The sequence below is a fragment of the Rhinatrema bivittatum genome, chromosome 3, assembly GCF_901001135.1.
Source record: "Rhinatrema bivittatum chromosome 3, aRhiBiv1.1, whole genome shotgun sequence".
In the NCBI taxonomy this organism is placed as follows: domain Eukaryota; kingdom Metazoa; phylum Chordata; class Amphibia; order Gymnophiona; family Rhinatrematidae; genus Rhinatrema; species Rhinatrema bivittatum.
In genome coordinates, this window is record NC_042617.1 from 268,214,738 (window position 1) to 268,240,215 (window position 25,478).

General features: G+C 44.1%; 1 protein-coding gene across 13 annotated transcripts in view; it reads right to left on the bottom strand.

The window, feature by feature from the left end:
- Positions 1 to 25,478, bottom strand: part of EPB41L2 (erythrocyte membrane protein band 4.1 like 2) — a 647,115-nt gene that overhangs the window by 79,598 nt on the left and 542,039 nt on the right. For 9 of the 13 annotated variants that reach the window (XM_029594566.1, XM_029594573.1, XM_029594572.1 and 6 more), the window contains 3 exons: positions 11,376 to 11,429; positions 10,616 to 11,170; positions 9,176 to 9,298 (listed from right to left, as the gene is read on the bottom strand). In XM_029594566.1, coding sequence (XP_029450426.1) covers positions 9,176 to 9,298; positions 10,616 to 11,170; positions 11,376 to 11,429 — 732 coding nt within the window. The remainder of the gene's footprint in view (positions 1 to 9,175; positions 9,299 to 10,615; positions 11,171 to 11,375; positions 11,430 to 25,478) is intronic. The other 4 variants (XM_029594575.1, XM_029594574.1, XM_029594570.1 and 1 more) reach the window with 2 other exon arrangements.

Consider the following 25,478-nt stretch of genomic DNA (forward strand, 5'->3'; position numbering starts at 1 on the left):
TACGTACAAAGTCAAAGGGAAGCAATGGTCAGGAATCAAACCGGGTTACAGAAGAAAAGCAGCAAAAGAACAGCAATGCACAGAACCAAAATCTATTACTCCAGTCATCAGGGTACACCCACAGGAAATCCCGTGCACTGGGCCTATAAAACTATTGAGTTGGTGAGGTTCCTAGACAGACGAATACATCCGCGGATCAGGATGTGAGGGATTGTGCTGGATTCAGGACCTCAGGTTGCTGACTGCTGTGCAGCATCCACAGTCAGCAGCTTTGTTCTAAGAATCTTATGACTGAGTAATACATCTGGTCGTGATTATGTCTTTATGTCCTATATGAAGAATTTAAGGTTTTAAATTTTTATAGACATGGCAATGGTTACAAAAACTTGAATGAAAAAAAGCAGTTGCTGATTTGAAGAGGAATTTTGTTTATTGTTTTCTTATTCTTATGTTACATTTGAATTTCTAGGAAACATTTTTGTAGCCACAAACTGCTACAAACTACCTTGTTGCAAGTATTTTCAATATGTTATATTTAGATTGTAAGGGCTGCAGCTGGTTTAAACCCCAATAAGAATAGGTTAAAATCATATTGCTCTGTAAGAGAATTTTATAACAAATTTTTTGAGAAAGGAGGTATACAAATATGAATCGTTGGAAAGGGAAATGGAGAGAACATTTGAGAAGTAAAATTTCCTCTAATCCAGAAAGCAGAGTTGCTTACCTGTAACACGTGTTCTCTTAGGATAGCAGGGATGGGTGAATCCCTAGCTCTAGGCTGTCCGAGCAGGACAAAGCAGGAAACCACATAGTGCTGGAGCACTACCTCCCTCCTTTTTCCTGAGAGGCAGCCGACCCACCAGGGGTGCAGGCTGGAGAAGAGTTGGGTTCTACAAATAAAGTCATAGAAAAGACTGAGACACAAAAACCTTCATGCATAGCAGGGATGCCTGAGGCAGAGGAGTGATGCAAGTGCAAGCAGAAGCAAACTCTACATCACGGAAAACAGTACAAATAGGGTTCCTGATAAGTAAACCCTGACAAAAACAGTGGATCTACATCTTTCCTGGATACAGAAAGGACCCAGAAATGTAAACAAGAGAGACTCTTGGACAAAAACCGCACAAGTTTTCTTCGGTGTTAAAACAAAAACAAAAACCAAACTGGGGCCCAAGAGCCCTCCAGAAAGAAACTGTCGCCCTCCAACATCCAAAGGATCAAATGTATCTGTAGAAGAGTGTCCTGGTTTGGCTGGTTGGCCGAATGGGCAGAACACTTGGAAGAACAAGCAGTAAACCACGACAAGGCCTGGGACAGACACTGCGTGCCGAAGCATCAGACCTAGCTGACCGCAAAGGACAGCATCAAGGGTTTCAGTGGATGAGAGACAATCCCCAAAACAGACCTGTAGCCCAAAACTCCCAAGCAGGGAGATGAAATAGGCCTGAAGCTTACTCAAGTGCACCTGCCAGAAAAGGTTAATCTATTCTGTCACAGGATCGCAAGGTAGCAGGAAGGCCCTTTGGGCAACCTGGAGAATGAGAAAAATTAAGGTAGTATTGGCTAGAGAATGGCGAAAATAAGTGGAAAAAATGTGGTGTATCCTTCCCTACAGGTATACAGAGATATACCACGAGCACCTTAGCTTTAACTCTCCTTCCCCTGACAATCTAATCGGAAGTGGGAAGGAGCGAAAAACACAAGGAGGCAGATCAGTGGCAAGGACAAGTCGCCCGGTTGTCTATCAACCCCAAGCGAACAACTCACTGCTTTAACCAGCAGGGAGTAACACACTGAGATGGAGTCCACAGTCTTCTTAAAACAGCGGAAACTGAGGGTGGTTGCCCCAGGGGAGAAATCCCAAAGGCTCCACTAGGAGATAGGAAGCCAGGGAGCTGCATGTGCATGCTACTGCGAGCAGAGGGCAGTGCTTCTGTTGCGGGGTACTCATCCCCAACTCCCTCAGCCATGGACATGGTAAAAGGATGAAAGGAACAATCGCCCAGCTGATGGACTGAAACTCTCCTCACAGAGTGACGATAGTGATCCTTAAAGATAACGCCCACAGAGTCCAGCAGATTCCAGAGTGACTCTCAGACAAAGGGAACCCTGGAGGGTCACCGGGGAGCAACACTGGACAGGCTTCCTTATGGACAAACCTGCTGCATCTTAGAGCGCTCAAGGGAGAATGCTATTCTCGACTGTTCTTGGGGCTGGCTCCAGTCAGAGTAGTGCCATCCCTTGTCCGGGAATGGAAAACGAGGGACACCCCTCAAATGGGTGCACAGTCTGGTGTCCAGATGGAAACCCAAAAGGGTTGCCCTGGAACTCAGTCGAATTTCTCCTTCCAGAGGGGAGAGGGAAGCATTGGGATTGGGGCCTCCCAATCCCAAAAGACCTAGCAACTCCCTGAAGGAGAGGAACAATCACTGATTGCTGAGGTGCCGAAGCGACCAACCCACTATAGGCAGCCAGTCTTGGATAGGGGATGTCGCCACTGCAGTCTCTGGAGGGGCCCCAGCTGAAGATGGTCCAACAACCTCTTGCTGCCGCTCCCCGGCCCTGGCCTCCATGGAAACGTGCCAATTCAGAGAAAAAAAACCCCAAAATCTTTTCAGGGACAGAGCCTCACGGACTGTTCTACAAGAAAGGGGAGTTTGACATGGCAGAGGTCAAAAGACACATTCTTTTGCTGAGAAAGGAGAGGATTCCCAAGCCACTCTCTCGATGTCCACTAATGCAGTCCTAAATCAGTCCTGCAGCTGTGGAATACAACCTGTTGTGACCGCCCAGAGGGAAAAAGCGCACACATACACACACCCCAGAGGGCAACTGGAAGCCCTCTGCTGCGAAAGCACGCTGGGAGGAACTCATGCAGTGGTAGCCCATCCACAAATGGTGGCAGACCTATGATCTTAAGCGCTTCGCTTGTGGGAGAAAGGGCAGAGAACCATATGCCAGAATCGTTGGCTACATGCTGCCCCATGACCAAGCACAGAGTGTGTAATGACACCTCCCTCCATCAGAGCTCCTCAGCACTATGCAGTGCGGACTGACGCAGTAGATGAGACCATGACGAAAGATGGCAGAACCCTAGTATGGCTGAGGACTGCATAAACAGGGAGAATGCCGCCTTTCAGCATCTGAAGCACTTGGATCAGATGCCTTATCTTTCCCAACCATGCAAACTTCAGTCAACATCACAGTAACTCCCAGCAGAGTGGAAAGAACAGTGTGAATATGGCATTCCCAGCACCACTGGTGCTCTGGGTAAGACATGGTGGAGGGTGGCAATCTATGGCATCACCTCCTTCCAGTACCTGATAACACTTCGGGAGGTGTGCCCTTGAAACTGTCTCGGAAGCGGCTCACCTGCGAGTCCTGCAGGGAACGACAGCAGCAAAGTCCCTGGCGATCGCAGGTGCTTATGAAGTACTGTGGACATGTCCTGCAATCTCCGACTGCAAACACTGGTGTCCAGAGCGGTGACTGTGCCCGTACAGCCCATGGCACTTTTGCGCTGCCCAACGTAAAGCCACCACTGGGCACCCAGCAACTCTGCACCAAGGGCCTAGTCTGCGCTAAACCAAACTATATTCAGCTCGACGGTAAATAGCGACATCCCCGTCTATGGGCACCTGGCGCCACAGGTGCCCATAGATGGGGGGCTCTGACGGGGACTCGGCCTGAAGGTATTGACCAAGGAAGCCATGGACATCTGCAGGGAGAGGCCCTGCAGCCCATCCACAAATCACCGATGCCAAAAAGAACCAATGACCACCAGTGCCAATTGAAATTCCCCTTGGCTCACTTATTCATCCGGGGGTGACGATGCTGCGAGCTCGATGACCTTGCATGCATTATGGCTGATGATAGCCTCGCTAGCGCCCATTAACATTGATGGTATGCACATCCTGGTGGGGCCTCCAATGCTGGGATCATCGGCTGAAGGGACAGCTCTGAGCTTCTCAGTGCTCCATAGTGGACACCACCCAGGAGCCCTGACGGCACTGGACCACTGCGTACGGATGCACTAGCGCACCAGGGTGCCTAGAGTAGATGGCTACCCCTGCGCTTGATCCGTAAGAAGCCAAAAATTCTTGAAACGTGAGGGCTGCAGGGTCAATGTGGGGGCTTCAGAGAGCCCCAACAGTTGATGGCCTTAGAAGTGATCAGGGCACTCAATGGTGAACCTGGTGTCTGATCGGTGGAGCTTAATGTTGTCGAGGCAGCAATGAGAGGCATTGGTGGTCTGAAGGCCTCTACAGTGGCTCCACACCTCGATGGTCTCGAGGGCATCAATGGTATTGCGGCAGTATGCATCGCAATGGCATTGAGATTATGCTGGAACTGATGCAACATGCCTCAACGACCTAGTGAGGGGCCGCGGCAGCAAGGGTACGCACCTCAATGGCATCGAGGGCTGCTGCAGTATCGATGCTATGCACCTTGACAGCATCGAGGGCCTGCCACTACTTTGACCGACAGCCCCGAGGGTAGCCATGCACACATCTTGATGGATCAAGAGCATTGATGGTATTGAGGGCCCCATGGGCATCGAAAGCATCATGGATATCGAGGGCACAGAGGCATCTATGGTACCATGGTCACCACAGTATAGAGTGCCGCAGAGGCACTGAGTGCACCATGACTGAGTACATCGAGGGCACCATGGCATTGAGTGTTCCGCACCACAGCACCGCCGTTGGTATCGCAATATCGATAACATCACGGTATAGAGGGCAGCGCAGCCTCAAGGGTGTCGACTTGCGCTGTACTCCGCACCCTCGATGCCCAAGCCAGTGCAGCGAGACTCCAGTTCCACCGATGTAGATGGCACAGAAGGCCACTATGGCATCGTGGGTGATCATGCCCCTTGATGGCAACAAGAGTGACCCCGGACCTTGACGGCATCAAGGGTGACCATGGTTTCCGAAGATGGGCCCCGGTCACTGACGCGGTCCCAACAGACACATCAGATGAACAGTGCGCTGGTCACAGCTGTGCATGGGCAACCGTTCATGGGCATGGCACCAAGGTGTGGCAGCAAGTTGCTAGCCCAGGCTCTGCTCACACTCTCTCTCAGGGAGGCCTACATGGATCACCGGAGTGCATTCATCAGTCCTGTCAGCACCATGGAAAAAGAGAAAACACAGATAGAGCAAGGAGAGGACACAGATAAAAAAGAAAACAAAAAAACCAAACACTCCAGTGTTTGTAAGTAACAGATTGCCAGACTGCAAAGGAGAAAGCCCACCATGCAGCTGGCAAACAGTTGGAAAGAAGAGGAAAAATAGGATAAAACTACCTTAAGAGAAAAGGGAAGAAAACAGCTGCAGCTCTAGAAAAATCACTTTCAAAAACTGCAAGACGACAGCAAAGCTGAATACAATGAGCACCCAGCTTCCGCAAACACACAGCTCTGTGGGGAAAAAAAAAGAGAGTCTGAGGGTCTCTGCCTATGGGGCAGGGTTACGACTACAGTTGCACATGCTCAGTAGGGCATGCTGAAAGCTCTAAATTCTTTGAAATCAACGTTCCATGCCAGGCTCCAACCAATGTCACCATGGGTGAAGACTACCATCCTGCTTGTCCAAGGAGAAATGTTGGCTTCATTATCTGAATCTGATTTAGAATTATATGCATTATTGTACAATGTGCATAGTTTTAACTACATTGTTTGGAGGGGAGACAATGTGGATGGGATCAGGTAAGGGGAAACAATATGCGTAGTTTTTGGATTTTTGAGACCTACACAATTTGTTTTGCCTGAAAAAATTACCTGCAGGCACGCCCGGGCCTTCATCTTCACCGCAAATGGAGCGCATCCCGAGGCAAACGCGGGACGCGCTCCGTTTGTAGCATGCCGGTGAGAGAGAATGTGTGTGTGAGAGAGGGGAGGATGAGAGCAGGAGGGTGTGTGAGAGAGAGCATGGGAGGTAAGAGGGGGTGGGGGGTTGCTTGAGTGTCAGTTTCAGAGAGGGAGCCTATATGAGGGGAGGGGAAGGTGAGAGAGAGCAGGAGATTGCGAGAGAGCATGGGAGGTAAGAGGGTGGGGATGGGGGTGCTTGAGTGTGGGTTTCAGAGAGAGGGAGCCTATATGAGGAGATTGTGAAGGAGTGTGTATGTGTGAGAGAGATTGGAAGCTCATGTGTATGAAAATGGGATTGTGTATATGTGAGGGTGCTTGTCTATGTGAAAGGATTGTGTATGTGTGAGACAGAGCCTGTGTGAAGGGGTGCATGAGAGAGAGACATAGGTAGCCTGTGTGAGGATGTGTGTGTGAAAGAGAAAGGGAGCTTGTGTGGGTGTGGATGCAAGAGAGGGGGCCCTATATGAGGGGATGTGTGTGTGTGTGTGTGTATTAGAGAGAGGGAGCATGTGTGTGAGAGAGGGAGCCTGTGTGAGGGGCAGTACTAAGAACGGGGTCAAACTCTGGGACTGGCAAATAGAATGGAAGGGGTTGAGCCTAGAGGTGGAGGGGAGAGATACTGGCAGGTGGAGGAATTAGGGCCTGAGAGGGCAAAGTGGCCAGGGAAGTAGAGAAAGTGAGTGGAAGGGACACTTACAGTGAATTTCTAGGGAAATTCTGCTCAAAATATTTACAATTCTGCATCTTTAAATAATTACTTTTTTCTGTATTAATTTAAAATGTAATTACTTAAAGACTCATGTAAATTGTGTTATTTTGACCAATATAAGGTTTGCAGAATTTTAAGATTTTGTGCGCAGAATTCCCCCCTGGAGTAAAACCCATAGTCTGCACAAATGCGGACAGCTTAATTATTGTCCCCCTCATATTGAAAACATTTTTATTAGTTTTATAAATGATTTATTTCTTTCATTTTTATAATTATTTATTATTATTTAGAGGCTTTTATATACCGATGCACGCTGGGAACATCACATCGGTTTACAGTGAACAAAAAGTGTAGCTAAACAAGCTTTACAGAGAACAAGGAAATGCGCAAAAAGATGAACGATACAGGGGTTATAAATAAAATACAGGGGGGCTTAAACAAGGGCTAACTGAAGGTTGAACTTAACATGTAACAAGTAAATTAATGGGAACAAAAAATTAAATACATTTAGTTAAATAACAAATGCATAGCACATAAGTTAGAATAGCAGAGTTGCAAGGGGGGGAGTAGGTAATTAAGGATTCCGAGGGGAGACGTAGGTAGTTAAGGGTAGGCTTGCCTAAAAAGGGAGGTTTTAAGGTTCTGCTTGCATTTTTTTGGGCAAGGTTCTTGACGCAGGAAGGATGGGAGCTTGTTCCATAGGACGGGTCCCGCCAAAGAAAATGCCCGAGTTCTGGTGGAGTTGAGTTTAAACTGTTTAGGGGAAGGGATAAGCAGTGTTGCTCTGTGTTGCTGCCTAATGGGTCTGCTTGAGCTGTGAAAAATGAAGTGCTCAGTGAGCCATTGCATGTTTTGATTATGGAGAGCTTTATGGATAAGAGTGAGGGTTTTGTATGTTATTCTTTCAGCGACAGGTAACCAATGAATTCTTTAACTTGAGCTCAGACTGGTCAAGATTTGCTACAGTGTGTTCAATTTGTGATCTGAAATTGCTATTAGAGTAATACTGATTCTTTTAATGCTGCATGCTAATATATACTAATATGCATCACAAATGGTGATGTCACCTGAAAGCACTCAGGGCAGATCTCTTCTCTAGAATCTTCTAGAGATGTATTCATGCTCTTACTAAGGGCTTTCAGGAAAACCTGTGCCATCGCAATTGTTCGAAGCCTCCTTCACCCCTATATAAAGCTTTAGGTGTAAACCAACTGCTGGGGGAGGCAGGTGAGATTGCTTGGAGAAGTATCTTACTATCCTTGAAGAACAGTACAGGTAAGCAGCTTTGCTTTCTCCACAGTAGAAATCCCAAGCAATAAGTTGTCCATGAATGAAAGACAAAAAAAAAAGAAAGCATCAATGTGTAAATACATTTTTATAGGGAGCTTGCCCATTTGTAATACAGAATTCTGTTTTTTGTTTATTCTTTCTTTTTTTTTTTTTTTTTTTTTTTTAGAGCAAACCAAACTAATAAAAATGGGCCAGGGGTGGGGCAATGAAATTGGGTTCTATCTCTAAAGATACTTGCAGGATAGATTGACCAAACCTACTGTTGTATTGGGAGTCAGTGTCCAAATAATAATGAGACAAACTCCATGTTGCAAATTTCCTCCATGGAAACCAATTTCAGATGCTGAATAATCTCTCACATAAGCTTTGACATATCCTCCTAGAGTTAGGCCTGCCTAGGCTTACAGGAGGTGGTGCAATCTGTTATCCCATAGACCAGTGATACTCAACCGGTGAGTCGCAACACACCAGTGTGTCACCAAGCAGTGGCAGGTGTCACGGCTCCTGGTGTCCCACTACCTCAATTGTACTTCCCTTCTTCCTGCCCAAAGGACGAATCGGAAACCTCCTCCCTTCTTCCTGCCAGTGGGAGTAGGAAGAAGGGAAGAAGCCTCCAATTGGCTGGTGGGGCAGGAAGAAGGGGCATCCCATAGCTAAGAAGCTCGCCCCGCAAAGCAAGGCCACCATAGGAGCCCATCCCCATGGCGGCGAAGAGATAGCCTGACCCCACAAAGCAAGGCTGCCATGGAAGCTCATCCCCATGGCGGTGAAAAAGAAGGACCGCTAGAGTAAAGCCGCAGTGGAACTGGAGCCTGACAGAGTAAAGTGTGCAACGAAGGAAGAACAGGTTTAGCGGTGAGGCCCAGTGCATGCATGTGTGAATGGGAGCCTGGGTGTGTATGTGTGAGAGACAGAGGCTGGTCAGGGAGGTGACAGAGGTGTGTGTGTGTGTGTGAGAGAGACACAGACTGGTCAGGATGGTGACAGGTGTGTGTCACACAAAGCTACATACTAATAATGGTAACTCATTATAAACAAATCATAACTTATGACACTATTTTTCTCTCATAAGAGACTAAATTAACTCTTCTCATCCATCAAAGCGACCTCCACAAGACTGTCCCTTACACACTGGCATTGCAGTCTTGCTTCTCATATACTCCTGTCCAACTCTTCAAAGATAGCAGTTGCCAAAACTCCATGGGTATCAAAAGAGGACTTACTATAGCAGTAAAATTCCCAACAAATAATTTTATTATTGCAAGAATGAGTTTTAAAATTTCAGCAGAAAATTCAGACTCTACCTGTGAAGCTTCATAGGTGATAGTTTTAGTTTCCGTTTGGACAATTGGGACTTCCTTTGTGGAGATTTCCATTTTCTGTACTGCATCAGAAATGGTCACCATCTCTGTTTTTACCACTGGAGGCTAAGGCAGAATATGGAAGACAGTTATTGCCCAATATCATATAGTTATACAATACCAGATTGTGGTATTTTCTCCTTTAGAAAACAGAACTGAAACAAATTCAAGTGACAGCTTGGTTCTTTTCATGTTTTACCTTTCCAAAACATGAATGAGAAATAAGAAAGAGGACAGACAGCATGGCAACTTACTACTTATAACACTTATAATTGGGAATTACCTATAACCATAACCAATAGTTTGAAACAGCCAATGCTTTGAAAGCAACCCAGCAAAAGAAACCGTGATAATGCTAACATTTTGGTTGTGTCATTAATATCTCTCTGGAAGAACATCAGAAGAAAATGTATCAGATTAAATATTCTAGCCTTAGCTGGATGCATATTATCTTTCCTCAGTTATGTTTTTCTCACATTGTACTTGTGCTGTGTACAAATATACAATTTGTATGTTACAGAATTACTTGGATATTAGACTCATACTAATTGAGCTATGGAGCAGCTATGCTGAGAAGTCTCCTGCTGCTATATATTCTCCAAATTCTTTCTGGTTTCTTTTCCTTTAAAATAACAAGCTGCACAGAATGAATTACCACCACAGTTATATCTATGTTCTGAATAAACCATATGGGCATAAACAGTTCCTATCCTTTTTAGTACAGCATTAAGTTAAGCTATTTAAATGATATATAAATATACAGTATACTGTATTCCTCATGTACATTTAACCTCAAACTACTGTGTCAAGTTTATGTAAAATACAAGCACCTTAAAAACTGCATAGCTTTTATTATTCATGCTGATTCAAGGTTATGTGCTTGTAATAAACCCAATAAACGTTTGGAGGAAAGGGTAATCAGACTCAGGACAAAAAACAGAAGACTGACTAGGGAGAGGCAAGAGGACAAAAAGTTACAGACTTCTATATACATTAATTTTAACAGCAACAAATATCCAATTACACACAAGATATAGATCTGTTAAAATGAAACAAAACAGGACAAAAAAGTTTGGAAACTTTCCAACATAAATAATGATAAAATATGGAATGGAGAAAAAATAGTTTGCTATAAAATAAGAGGATGTATTTGTAACAGGAAGGTTTATAGAGCTCTACTGGGTGCTTCAGTTGCAGAAAATGAAGTCAGAAACCATAAGTGAAGCGGGCAACGATTCACTTACTACCTTGAATGACAGAAAAGAGACAAGTCTTGCTAAACACCCATACAAGAACTGGAAGGACAGGAGAAGGAGAAAGTTACGCCTTTTCCCCTAAGAAATACCTTTATAATCTAGTTTCCCTCCTGTGCTTCCCATTTACCTCAGAATAAGAAATAATTTGAGGAGTAACATCAATGTGAGAGACATCTCCATTTATTTTGGGCTGATCTTCTACCTCTTCCAACTGGAAGTCTTGCTTGACACCTTCACATATATTCTTTTCTTCGGATACATCTACAACCACTGTGACTTCATGGCTTAATGCTTCAGTGATATCTTGCACGTGTGCAACTGTTACGACTATTGAGCTGGCTTCTCCTACTGCAACCATATATGGCACATTCTCAGCTGCAAATTCTTTGCTGTCTTCTAAATGTTCTTCAGGTTCCTCCCTTATGCCACACTCATTCATTCTGATATCTGGCTGGTATTCTGCCCCTTCATCCTCACTATTACTGCTGCTATCAGATGATGACAGTGATGTCGAATCTTTTTTCCTGAGAGACATCACTGTTGGGATCTGCCCATCAAGTTGCCCATCAATGTCAACTTTTCCATTTGCTCCTTTCTTGACCTCCTCGGTGACAACTGTCTCCTCGATTACAATCTCTGCCTGCTTCTTCTCTTCCACTATGTTCTGAATCTCATCTGAACTCTACACGAAAAAAAAATGGATGAGGAAAAAAAAAAAGTACATGAATAAATAAACAAAAATAATGAAACAAAAATCAACTAAGGTTGGCTCATATCTGAGACCACAAGGAATGTGGTGGTGAACAACTGAGAAGAGAAAAAAAAAAAAAGAATGGGAAGGTGACCAGAAATGACTGATGGAGTTACTTATGGGAAAACAGGAGCACCTTAATAGCAGCATTGGATCCAGTGTTGGGCCCTTCTGCTCTGGGAACAAGTTTCTGTGAAACAAAAAGTAACCAAAGGACACACAGTCAATACAGTTAGCTGGACATAACGAGACAGCATCAGCCTTCACAAAATGAATCATTCAATAAAACAATCACTCAAGAGTGCAAAGGTCCAGGCATACAGATAATGAATGACGCACAGTAATTCACAAAGAGAGCACAAACAGATTAGCACATCTAAAAATCTGGTGTTAAGTCTAAAGTGAAAATAAATGCCCTTTTTTTTTTTTAACCACCAGTCAAAACAAAAAAATAAATATGTACTAGAGAGTTTATACTGACAACCATCTTTAGGGTTTCATCACTTTCTAATTAAAGATATTAACTGCATTATCAAAATTTGTCCATTACAATGAACATGTTAAACATAAAATCAATATAAATCAGCCGTATAAAGTTTACAGTGTATTTTGTCTCAAAAGTATTGCATTTTTCTTAGAAAACTGGATGGCTACTCAAAGTATCCTCTGACAGTAGATACTTTCACTCTCCATTTTTTCTTAAGAAAACAAGCATTATGATGTTAGAACAAATATTTGTCAAATTCTAACTGCAATGAAAAACTATTGCAGCTTAGTTTACTTTAATTGCACAAAATTTTCATATTAAAAAAAAAAAAATATCTAGAATATGCCTCTAGTACTTGATTCACCTGAAATCTTTTTTATTTTAAAAATTCACCTCCAGAGGCTAAACCAAAACTTAAACAGCAACTGCCCTAAAATGAGATGATATACAAAAGTTTAAACGATATTTACTAGGGATATTATAATGTTATTCAGAGTATGCATGAGGCAAAGCCAACCTAGATGGTCTGTTATTGTCCTCATCTCTACTCTCAGACATGCCTACAAAGTGAAAATAAATGTCTTTTTTTTTTTAAACCACCAGTCAAAATATAAAAATAAATATCTACTAGAGTATACTCCTGTTATTTTCATACAACAGCCCTCAGACTATTTGCTTCTTCTTAAATGCTGGTATGATAAAAAGCCAGACTGCTCACACAGCTGTTATTACTTCCTGAGGAGGCAACTTTACAGACTATTTTAAAATTTGATTTTCACTATCAGATAATCCCTTGACATGTTTAAACACTTGGCAAAATATCCCATGCAAAGGCCAGTGATGCTTTCCTGTCATGGTTTTTAGCACTTGCCTTAAAATTCACTTTGGCCTATTATAATGCCTACATTAAGTTATAACACATGCATGCAATCTCTCTTATTTTATTATGGGCCTAGTTTACTTTTATTCACAGCTTTATTCACCCTCTCTTTCACGCATATTCATTCAGTCAATCACATTTACCATACAGTTTCTACACACACACACACATTATATATATATATGCCTGTTCATTCTTAGATCACTAATTTGTAGGCTTTCCAACTGATTCAAGGTTGATTCAAGGTTGATCCAGTCCTGATTTTGCCCCATTGCATGCATGAACTGGAAGTACTGATCTCCCTAACAGACCCATACAGTAAACTGCGCAGGAGAGCCGGTGCTCCGAGGCAAGCGCCCGCTCTCCCAAAGCGCGCCCAGGCATCTCTCCTGGGCGCTCGATTCTGTATTTAAATAAGGGCTCATGCTAATAAGGAGGCGCTAGGGACACTAGTGCGTCCCTAGCGCCTCCTTATTGGCGGATGCAGCAGCTGTCAGCAGGTCTGACAGCAGATGCTTAATTTTACCGGCGTCAGTTGTCGAACCCGCGGAAAGACACTGGTTCGGAACACGGATGCCGGCAAAATTGAGTGTCCTTTTTCCAACCCGCGGGCCACAGGCAGATTTTTTATTTTTGGGGCCTCCGACTTAATATTGCTATGATATTAAGTCGGAGGGTGTACAGAAAAGCAGTTTTTTCGCTTTTTTGTACACTTGCCCAGTGCTTTCTGTATTGCGGGTGACTAACTAATAGGCTCATCAACATGCATTTGTATGTGATGAGCGCTATTAGTTTCGGGGGGGGGGGGGGGGGGTTTGGCCGTGCGTTTTCCACTCGCTATTACTCCTTACTGTACAAGGGGTAATAATAAAACGGCACAAACGCGCGGCCAAACGGGGGCTATCGGTGCACTCGGCTGAGCGCACTGTTCTGTATTGGCCTGTAAGAAAATTAGAACTACAAATCCATGCAAGTAATGGAACAAAACAAGGATTGAATCAGCCTTAGCTGACATAGGGTCCATTGACAACTCTACCCATCTGCTCAAACACACACTGCACATCCCAAGGAAAATGAATTCCCAGGGCTTTGGGATATTAAAATACAGACATTGGTATTCTGGTAAGCCAGATTATATTGACTATATATAGGACTATATATAGGACTAGCTAGTACTATTAAATATAATAATTTATTGAATCATGCAAACTAAATCACAAGCCATCATCACAGAACTTCAGGTGATGGAAGGGATAGCTAACTTTCCAGGGTCCTAATGTGCTACACAAGTATTAAGGCAGAGTTGTAAGTATAAGTGCATATATGGTAGTGATCCTTGAATGGTATCTATGGAAGCGAATGAGTCCTTGTGTATAGCGATGTGTGAAGTTTTTTTTAAGTGACGCTATGGTCTTCTTGTGTGGTTGTAGATAGTGGGATATCACTTTTTGTCTTGGCTGTTAACTCCATTTCTATTCCTATTTTCTTGCTACAACAGTGCTTGTTGGCCCATTATGGCAGTTGCTGAACACAACAGTGATCTTTCCATATACCACCATCAAGCCCCTACAGCTGCTTCAAGACACTGCCACAAGACTATTGACACACACACAAACACGAACATATTATTCCTATATTATAAGATCTACACTAGATTCCAACTGAGTACCATATCCAATTGCACTGATAGATCATAACCTACTGTATCATATCACATCACCTTTGATTAGAAGTATTCTCAAAATCTATGTCCCTACAAGAATTCTTCACTCAGCCTCCCCAATCTATACTGAAGATTCCGTAGCTCCATGCAGCAAGATTGTCGTGCACGTGAGAAAGAACATTCTCCCTTACCGGAGCAACCCACTGGAAATCTCCCCCACAATATTTGTAGACTCTAACTGATACAAGGGTGTTCAAGGAAGCCATCAAAACACATTTATTCATAACCGCTTTCTCCCTAACAGCTGCAGCCAATCACCTCAATACTGCCCCTTACCACTGTATCCAACACACACACCCTCTCTTCATAGCGTGGCATTTGCCCTTTAGACCCCAGCTGTGTTAAAGCATATCTTGCACTGAAACACAGCAACTAGAATTTAGCAGAGTTTTGTTTTACTTTTAGTCTTTATTATTGTTTGTGTGTGTTTTATTGCTACCAGCCTCGAATGTCATACGGTGCGGGCTACAAATTTAAAACAAACACAAATAAGTTGGGCCTTTTGAAACTCATTTTTAGTGTGTGTACCACACAATCAGGCTGATGTAATATTGGCGCATGTTAAACAGGTGCTCATGACTGCGCGCCTGCTCCCTTAATACACGCTGATCCACCTCTCCTGGGTGCTTGATTTAATATTTAAAATTGGGCCCTGCCGTAAAAAGGAGGCACTAGAGGAAATTGTGTGCTCCTAGCGCCTCCTCGGCAGTGGGCACCCGGGACAGGTGGCTATCAGCCGGTTAGGAAAATGGACGCTCAATTTTAGAGCGTCCCTTTTCTTAACCTGTCACAGCCACAGGTTAGGAAAATGGACCCTTTTTTTTTTTCTTAATTTTTTTTTCGGGACATTCTAATTTTTTTTTAGCTCCTCCGACTTAATATTGCAATGATATTGTCGGAGGAAGTACAGAAAAGTACAGTATTTTCTGCTTTTCTGTGAACTTTTTGGGATCCTCCAAAATTAACGTTTGCTTGGGGCAGGCATTAATTTTGGCAAGTAAAAAACTTTTGTTTTTTGTTTTTGCATTGTGGGAATAGCTAATAGCCTCATCAACATTCCCTTAAAATATTAGAACAAATACACTGAAATCACAAAATTATAATTAAACACCCATATGGATATTACAAATCATCTTAGACAGCACTAAAATATACAGCCTTTTCCTGAAGCATTTATGTCTTGCTCCTCAATTCTTCAAGAAGAGCATGCCACAGCACTGGGCCTATATAAGAAATTGCCCTTGAATATGTTTGTTGCAGTCTGTACTCTTGAAATGGAGGACCTTAGTGCATGAACAGGCCTGTCTAACTGCATTTTCTTTCCAAGAGGATCAAATAGATCAGAATACAACATTTTATGAATAATCAACAACTTAAACTGCTCATGAATCTGTATGGGAAACCAGAGCAAATTAAACAGAGTAGGTGTGATATGATCATTTTATGCCAGTCCAGTAATAAGTCTGGTGCAGCATGTTGTATAAGCTGCTGCACATGAATTACAATTTTTAGGTAGCCTTATAAACAAACTATTACAATAGTTCATGTAACCAAGGAGTGTAGGGAGATACCCGATGTTTTACCATTGGAGGCACAAAATATGAATCTCCGCCTGAAAGTCGTAAAAGATGGATACGGACATGTATTTTCCAGCCAAGAAACACTGTCTCAGCAGAAAGAAACAAGAGAACTTTGCCCAGCCTAAAAATGCTAACAAGCTTATCAGGATCACTTTGACGACTATAAACACCTTTCTAAATAAAAAAAAAAATAAGCAGCCCCTGGACAACCAGAGCAGCGAAGAGAAAAACAACTTAATCCATAAGAGCCTGTCCATCAGAGAGGGGCAGTCCCCCCTCTCCCCCATGGACAAAGGGGAAGCATTTGAAAGAAAGAAAATTGCTGATGTGACAAGACAGTCCAGAGTTGTCAGGTGGCAGAAGCTGTGACTCCTCCCCCCCCCGATGGAGAAAGGGGAAGGAAACTGACCTGAAATGCAGAGTCTACACCATCCGCCTGTTGCAGGACTATGCCTGAACTTTCTTATAATAGCTGATGAATATGCATAAAGGACAAACAAAAAAAAGAAGAGAGACCTAACGAAGAAGGTATCACCCTGCCCCACCCCCCCCATGTCGAGGAAGGAGAGGACCGGGAGTGTTCGGGTGACTGAAGAGAGGAAAGCCGTGCTGGGTATTGGTCAGCCTGTCAGGAAGTCGACACAGCAAAGATGGCTTAACAATACAAACTCTAGCTTATTTAGCCAATAAAATTCCCCTAAATGCAATCTTACCAGCAAATAAATCCTCTAATCCCAATATCCAATGTTGCATGTTGTCACACTAATGGGTGTACCAAGGGAAAGGCCCTTAGGTAATGGGCCATTTTCTTATACATCCTCCTAGGTGCAGGCTACTGATATTGTACTTGGACGCAGGGTCAACTCCTTCCACCAGCAAGTCTGGAATCTGGTAAAGTGCTTTGTATAATGTATCTTTAAGGTTAACTTTCAAAAAACATTCTTTTGTAAAAATTAGTGCACACATGTGTAAGTAAGCCTCTACTTATGTAGTCTATTTTATAGATGTCAAAAATACACACATTTAATTTTCACGCATATATATACGCGTGTCAAAAAAAAGGGGCAGACTAGGGGTGTTCCAGGGTGGGGCCAACAGTTACGCATGGAAGTTGCTATTTTAAAAGACATGTATTTTCCAATTTATGTATTTTTACACCTAATTATCTGGCATGAGTGATTATTAAACGTTTATTGTGTAGAACTAACTGGATGGGAGTCTGGGGGAAATTCACGCTGAAGAACCAGGAAAGATGACCTGGGAAAGGACTGGGCAAACCGGTGGGCCAATTGGTAAACTGGTTAATTTCCTCGACATTCGAATGCTTTAAAATTGGCCCACTTTCGCAAGTAAATCGGGACTTACACAAGTATTACTTTACTTTCACATATAAAATATATATGTGCGTGTATATTTTTAAAATAGGTGGGTAAAGCATGCACACTCAATACATTAAAATACATGATTTCACTTCATTCTATTTGTGTATTGGCATAAAAATGCAAATTTTATAATATGCACATGTGATATGCACATGTTATAAAATACTACATTAAAACTATGAGTGGCCACATACATGTGTATATGCTGCTGTGCACAATGGTTTGAAAGTTATCCACTTGGTGAACAGCATCAAGAGTGGAAAAGGCAAAATCGGCTTCAGGCACAGGTTTTTGGACCATGGAATTGCAAAAGCATCCAATGCTATTGATATTCTGGCCTGGCCTTTATGGCAGTACAGCGGATGCTTGTTATTGAAAGAAGCAGCAAAAAGATCCACCTGAAGTGTTCTCCCATTAATAGAAAATACTCTGAAGAGTCTGGTGATGGGAGCATTCCTGAGGTGCAAGGAAGTGACAAAGCATCTTCTAACATGTTTCACTTTCTGGGAAGATGTATGCCTCCAAGGTGAATGAGTTTTTCTGTCACCTAGAGCCATATTTTGATTGCTTCCTGAAATAACTTTGCCGATCCCGTTCCACCATGCTTATGGATGTAGTACATTGCTAAAAGGTCACAGGAAATGGAGAAACATAATACAACTAAAAAGAAAAGAAGTATATCTAAGTAGCAACTGTACCCATTCTACGCCCGGGTGGTGAGCCTTTCCTGCGCACTCCCCTCTTACCTACCAAGCTGTGTCTCGCACTCCCCCACACCCTCTCTCCTCTCTCACACGCACATTCTCTCTCACAGGTATCCCCCTCCCCTCATATAGGCTCCCTCTCTCTGAAACCCACAGTCAAGCATCCCCCCACTCACCCTCTCCTACCTCCCATGCTTTCACACCCTCCCCACCCCCTCTCACCAACCATGCTCTCTGTCACCCCCCTCTCTCACACATACATTCTCTCTCACCAACATGCCGTGGGACCCGCACCGTTAGCGGCGAATATAAAGGTCCTGCACGCCGTTCGCGGCACATGAGGGCCTTCCATTTTGGCCTTGAGCAGAAAATAGCAGCGGAGACCCCGGCATGCTGTGAACGGAGCATGTCCCACGGCACATGCTCCATTCGTGGCGAAGATGAAGGCACGGGCGCACCGATCATGGCACATGGGGGCCTTCCCTTTTTGCCGTGAACAGTGCGCCGGGCCTTCATCCTCGCCGCAAATGGAGCGTGTGCCGCTGTCCTTCGTACCTGTGGCATGTTTGAGCCTCCAAGGCGGCCACACTACCAAGCCCAATACATTATAGCGCCATCTATCGGCGGGCTGCGGAACACGCGCGAGCACTGAAGGACACACTACCAAGCCAGATATATTATGGATAATTATAAGCTTCAAAAATATTTTATGACAATTAAAACTAGTCACTATCGGCCTTAATAGTCTTCAATTTGCTTTATAAATAATCACTTGGTCAGAGCAAAGTCTATTTTTAGTTTTTTGTTATAAAACAAAGTTAATAAAGCACTTATCTGTTTCAGCAGCAGATGACAGCATGCAGCGATAGAGAACCATTAAAGTTCATTACAATGAGTCCTCCTGGAAGACCTATTTGTTGCATCTATTGATTCTGTGCTTTAACCTTTACCTATTTTTGTCAATTTGTTTTTTGCTACCTGAAGTGCCACTTTCTCAATCACATGCTTAATCGTCTCTAGAATTTAAATTTAAACTCAAGATGTAATTATGGTGACAGACATTAACTCCTTGTATACCAACACCCTACAACGTGAAGCACTAACAATAATTGAGCAGATTTTGGAACACCACCAAAGGCCTCATCAGATCCCATCAGAATGTGTTGGGAATGGCAGAATTAGTCTTGAGACATAGCTATTTTGTTTTCTGGATGAATACTCTTCCAACAACACAGAGTAGCCATTACGGCCCCCAGTACAGCAAACATACATCTCTGAATTTGAGGTACGTTTTTATATATGCTTCAGAATTTCTTAGCCACATAATCCTATGGTTACGATATATAGACAACACATTTTGTATTTGGTCCTCAACTACAGAACATTTACAGATGTTTTTAGTATGGCTTAATTCACTGGGCATGAACTTACAATTTACAAAGCACTATAATACAAATAGTACTGTATTTCTGGACATTTTATTTCAAAATGTCATTTTAAAACCAATCTGTATAGAAAAGCCATAGAAAGGAACAGTTTATTACACTTTTCCAGTTTTCATCCATACCATTTAAAATATAATTTACCGGTAGGTCAATTATATGCATAAGATGCATTTGCTCAGACCTACAAGATTTGTTGACCTAACTCTCAAAACTGAGCATACGTCTATTGGCCAGAGATTACCCTATTTGTATAATTAGAAAAGCTTAATAACAGGCTCTCCACACAGACAGAATCTGGCTTCTTTTAGAAAACAAGGATTGCTCAGATTCAGCGTGTGTGTACTACATCATTCACCAATGGCAGCAATTAATAGCATCTAGAATTGTGCTCAATCTCTCACAAGAACCTCCTGGCAAGATCCTCTATCTGAAACATAGAAACATAGAAATGACGGCAGAAGAAGACCAGTCGGTCCATCCAGTCTGGCCAGCAAGCCTCACACTTATTTTTTCTCATACTTATCTGTTTCTCTTGGCTCTTAGTAACCTTATGTTCTAATTCCCTTTCACCCCCACTATTAATGTAGAGAGCAGTGATGGAGCTGCTTCCAAGTGAAATATTAAGTTTGATTAGTTGGGTAAGCGGCAGCATAGCTCTCTGCCATGAAGCAGAGGGCAATGCTGGATATGTGTGAAGTATTAGTTTTTCTTCTCCCCTTTCGTTGAAGCAGGGAGCTATGCTGGATATGCATTGAAAGTGAAGTATGCCTTGAAAGTCACATTAACTATCATCAAATATTGAAAAACCTAATAATTGGTAATACCTATAGCCCATGAACCCATCCCTGTTTTTTTTCTTTTTTTTTTTAATTGGGAGATGGCTGCCCTTCATCCTTCTGCTCCGTGAAGGTGGACACCTACCACTGGCCACTGGCATCCCGCTCCGTGAATGCATCTGTGGCTACTGCCGCTCCGTGCAGTGTTTTACTACCTGTTTTTTATATGCGTCCTCTAGACCTGATGGATCCCATCCCTGTTTTTTTTAAAATTTAATTGGAAGATGACAGCCCTCCATCCTTCTGCTCCATGAAGGTGGAACACCTACCACTGGCCACTGGCATCCCGCTCCATGAATGTCTCTGTGGCTACTGCCGCTCCGTGCAGTGTTTTGCTGCCTGCTATTTTATACGTGTCCTCTGGACCTGATGGATCCACAATGTTTATCCCACGCCCCTTTGAAGTGCTTCACAGTTTTGGACTTCACCACTTCCTCCAGAAGGGCATTCCAGGCATCCACCACTCTCTCCGTGAAGAAATACTTCCTGACATTGGTTCTTAGTCTTCCTCCTTGGAGCCTCAGCTCGTGACCTCTGGTTCTGCTGATTTTTTTCTGTCGGAAAAGGTTTGTCGTTGTCTTTGGATCGTTAAAGTTTTTCAAGTATCTGAAAGTCTGAATCATATCACCCCTGCTCCTCCTTTCCTCCAGGGTGTACATATTTAGATTCTTCAGTCTCTCCTCGTACGTCAACCGATGAAGACCCTCCACCTTCCTGGTCGCCCTTCTCTGTACAGCTTCCAACTTGTCCTTGTCTCTTTGTAGATACGGTCTCCAGAATTGAACACAGTACTCCAGGTGAGGCCTCACCAAGGACCTGTACAAGGGGATAGCAAATGTTGCTTACCTGATGTAACAGGTGTTCTCACAGGACAGCAGGATGTTAGTCCTCACAAATGGGTGACATCGAGGATGGAGCCCTGTACGGAAAACTTTTCTGTCAAAGTTTCAACAAGCTTTGACTGACACTGGCACACTGGGTGCACTGAGCATGCCCAGCCTGCAATTATCCCTGTGAGCCACAGGTGTCTCCCTCAGTCTCGTCTTATAGCTAAAAAGCGCAAGCGAAACTAAAATAAAAGTATACAGACCCAACTCCGCGGGGTGGCGGGCGGGTTTCGTGAGGACTAACATCCTGCTGTCCTGTGAGAACACCTGTTACATCAGGTAAGCAACATTTGCTTTCTCACAGGACAAGCAGGATGGTAGTCCTCACAAATGGGTGAGTACCGAGCTGAGGATGCCCGGGAATGCACCAGATACACCGCAGATGCGCAAAGGCGTAACGACTGAGGTGGAAATGGGAACGGAGGGCATCCGCAACACCATAATGGGTTCGTGGAAGGATGTTGGGTAGTGAATTGAAAAAGGTAAGAGTAGTCGGACTGGCCAAACATGGAGCATGCCGGCTAGTCAAATGTAAGCAATAATAGGCTGCGAAGGTATGGAGAGGACTCCAGGCTGCAACCTGATAAAAAAGTACAAGCAGCAGTAACCAAAGGGAAGCTGTTAAGGCTAAGACGGACACAACAGTATGTGGATACCCACAGTGTTGTAGTGAAATGTCTGCTTGTTGGTAGGAAAGGAAATATAGACCACTTAATCAGAAGGATTAGGTCTGTGTGGCCACTGGAAGTAGCAGCTTGACCCTTGCATGAAGGAAAGAGTCAAGTGGAATTCACATGGAATGCAGTGCAATGTAGATAGAATGTAAGCGCAGCATTACTGTCCAGGAATGTGGAAAACCCAGTCTCTCCCTAGGGCGAGAGAGAGAGGTTAGGAAAAATTAATAGAGTATTTCCTGAGGAAAGGAGATACAACATCTACCTGAAAAGGATAGAAAGTTGAATGCGTAGAACTACTCAGTGGCAGAGGAACGGAGTCAGGTGAGTATGGAAAGAGTGCATAACTCACGGACCCTGCTGGCAGGAATGACATTAAGAGGGAAAGAAGTTCCCTTGCCAAACTGTGGAAGAGAGGAATGGAAAGGCTCAAACGTAGAATGTATGAGACTTATAAGGAGAATATATATGTTCATTCCGTGATTAGAGAAATAGAGGAGGCTTGATCAGTGGATAATCCATGGTAAGCCGACTCAGAGAGGATTACCGAAAACGGGAACCCAACTCCCAAAACGATACACCTCCTAAGAGAAAGGTGTATCTATGTGGAGGATGTCTGGAGAACAGAATCCGAGGGAGTAAGAAAAAATGGTGGAAAAGTAAAAGGGGTAATACCTCTTTTTTTTTTTTTTTTAGCGTCAGGAGGTAAAGCCTGCCATATTAAACGGCAAGATTTATGTTTAGAAGGTTTTGTGACGCTACCAGAACCTAAGAACATCAGTAAGTCTATGATTTGGGACTGACTGGTGAGAGAATAAAAGGTTACTGATATGATGGATTGAGAAGTATGGGAAAGCATACTGATCTCAGTCAGGGAGTGGGGAAAAGAATACTGAACCCCATCCCAGTTCAACATTAGAAGAATGCTGGCTACGAGAGGCAGCAGAAGAGATATATTGAAGAGGCCTTTGATGGAAGAAAAGGCATCTAAGGGAACGCATAGGAAACATGTGCAGGGAGCAGAACCTGTGCATCGTATGGAATGATGCAGACGCCGAGGAAAGTTTAGTTAAACTCAGCGTTAAAAGATTTGCCCTGTACACATGTAATTGAGACCATTCGAGAGGATAGAACCTACGTGGAGAAGGTCTGATAGAGCGTTCATTAAATCTCTTAGATATGTGGCCCAAGGACGCATGAAGTGAACAAGGGCCAAGGGTAGAGCTGCACAGCTGTCTAGCAGAGCAGCTAAGAGGTAATGCGTGCTTATGAGTTGGAAAGCACATTGTCCCTATGCTGTCTGTCTGTATGCACAAAGAATTGTTGCAAAAGCAGTATTGGAAGGCATAAGGGCATAACTCATGGGTGCAACGTCCAGGAAGTTTATGAGAAACTATGCTGGAGTGCAATAGATGCATAATGGGTTGACAGCTTTCAGGAGAAACTTTATAACCCTAAGGAATTGCGAGCATGAGTCGAAGGAGACTAGGTCCTAGTTCGAACTGGGATAAGAATCAGGGACGAAAGCAATGAAACCACTTAGGTCCATTGAGTATAGAATGTCACTGAATATAACCCATAGCAGTTTTGAATTATGAGAAAAATGCATAGTGGGAAGAAACCCCATAGCCCAACCATGAAAAGTTGAAAGGCTGAGGTTATGGAAAATATGCGCAGGGACATATAACAATGTATCAGAATGTCTGTGCGCATGCTGGACAAGAGGGTCTTAAGACTGTGGTGTCCAGAAGTGTTACAGAAGGGATTTATGGCAGTGACAGTAATCCCAGTTAGTAAATGTATAGTGAGTCCTGAAAAAAGTGAGAGCTCCTTGCATGTACTGAAAGTGGTTAGCAGTAGTCTATGCAAGGAAAGTGAATGATGTTACACTCCGCAGAGAAAACAGCATTCACCAACAGTGATGCAAGAGACAGTTCACTTACCGAAGCTGGTGCCAGCGGCAGAGCTTGGGGTTGTAATGTTGACTCACCATAAAGCACATAGAAACATTAAAATAATGTACTTACTGCAGTATGGAGTGATGGTAACCAAAGATACCATTGTACCTGTGACGTCTAAAGAAAGTTGGATTTTCTTAGGTCCAGGATGTGCGGAGAGTAACTATTTTCTGTTAAAAGAAAGAATAGTGCAATTAAAACTCCCCAACCCCCCTCCCTTCTCCCCTCTGCACTTCGTAGCGCCTGGGGGAGTGTACCGGGACTTTGGTACAAGGTGGGGTGGCCGCTCTGATATCTGACCAGATGGGAGACCAGGAGGTGTCCCAATGGAGGATATCATGTAGGCTCCTGCAGGTGTGTGAGCGGTAAGTGGTACCCGCATTTCTGTATGCTGTACAAGGAGACACTGAGACCTGTGGCCAGGCCTCAAGGTGGACTTGTACATGGGGCAATGGTTGCTGAATCTCATGTTTAGCAGATCAGCCAATGCAGCTGGACCTTGGTTGGGAGGGAACCAAGAGTCAGAGCATTGGTCGGCACAGGGACTTGTTACTGACAAGAGAAGAAGCCCTGCTGCAATCCCAAGAAGATAGAGGGGTTCTCCTGATATTGTGGCTAACATAGCTAACATAGCGATATGTGACACTAATACAGTTCTAAAAGGCACATGACCCAGAACTTTTCGAACCACGGTCCGAATGGGAGAACACAACTTTATGGGAATGCCGCCGAAGCGGGTACTTACCATCCGACGTGGATCGCCGCAAGACGAGCCGGTGAAGATTGTTGACTCCGACGGTCTCCGGAGTCCTCGAGGGTAAGGCCGGGGACGTAAACGTCCATCTCGCTCAGAAACCCGGTATGGTGGCACAGGTACAGAGGAGACAGGCCAGGCGTGAGTGGCGTTTAGACTGCTAAGTGTAACAGATGGCCATAGTCCCACACCACTTGACGGTGGGGCACGCCAGGAACAGAGGAGCCCTAACGGAACTCATGTTCCCTTCCCTCGTCCCAGCGGCTCGATGTGTCGTGACGCCAATGCAGAAGCTGTCGGACCTGGATCCGGAAGTTCTGGATCACCAAGGACTGCCAAAACTGTAGGAACAGTGCTGATGGCAGTGGTGATGTCGCTCTGCCCGAGCGTTGTCCAGCCTGGAGAAGGATGGCACCGATGTGCTGGATGGCGTCAGCGGCGGACGATCACGATGTCGGCGATGATGGGTGCCACGGTGCTCGGCCCGGTCTTTCCCCAGCGCCGAGATGGAAGCCCTCGTCGTCCTGGAAGGCGATCGATGACGAACTGTCAGCACGCCTGCTCTGCTCCTGACACAATGGAGTGTCTTAAGCTAATACGGGGCTTAAAAAAGAACCCAAAGCATGGAGCAATGTGAGGAGGCGAGGGTATTATGTGGCGGTGCTATGTCGGTATTGACGATATTGAAGGCAACCTAAGGGGCTTCGAGGATATCATCAAAATGGGTATGAAAAATCGTCGATGACTGGCCAGGAGAATGATGACAGTGACGGGCACTGACAGCAGTGGCATAGGTATCTTTGAAACGATGTGGAATGGAATAATCGAAAAACATTGCCGTTATTGAAAAAGATACCGGCATCGACTGAGTCGAAGTCGAATCAATAGGGCGTCAAGGACACCGAAGGAAAACGGAGGTGTCGAGGGCA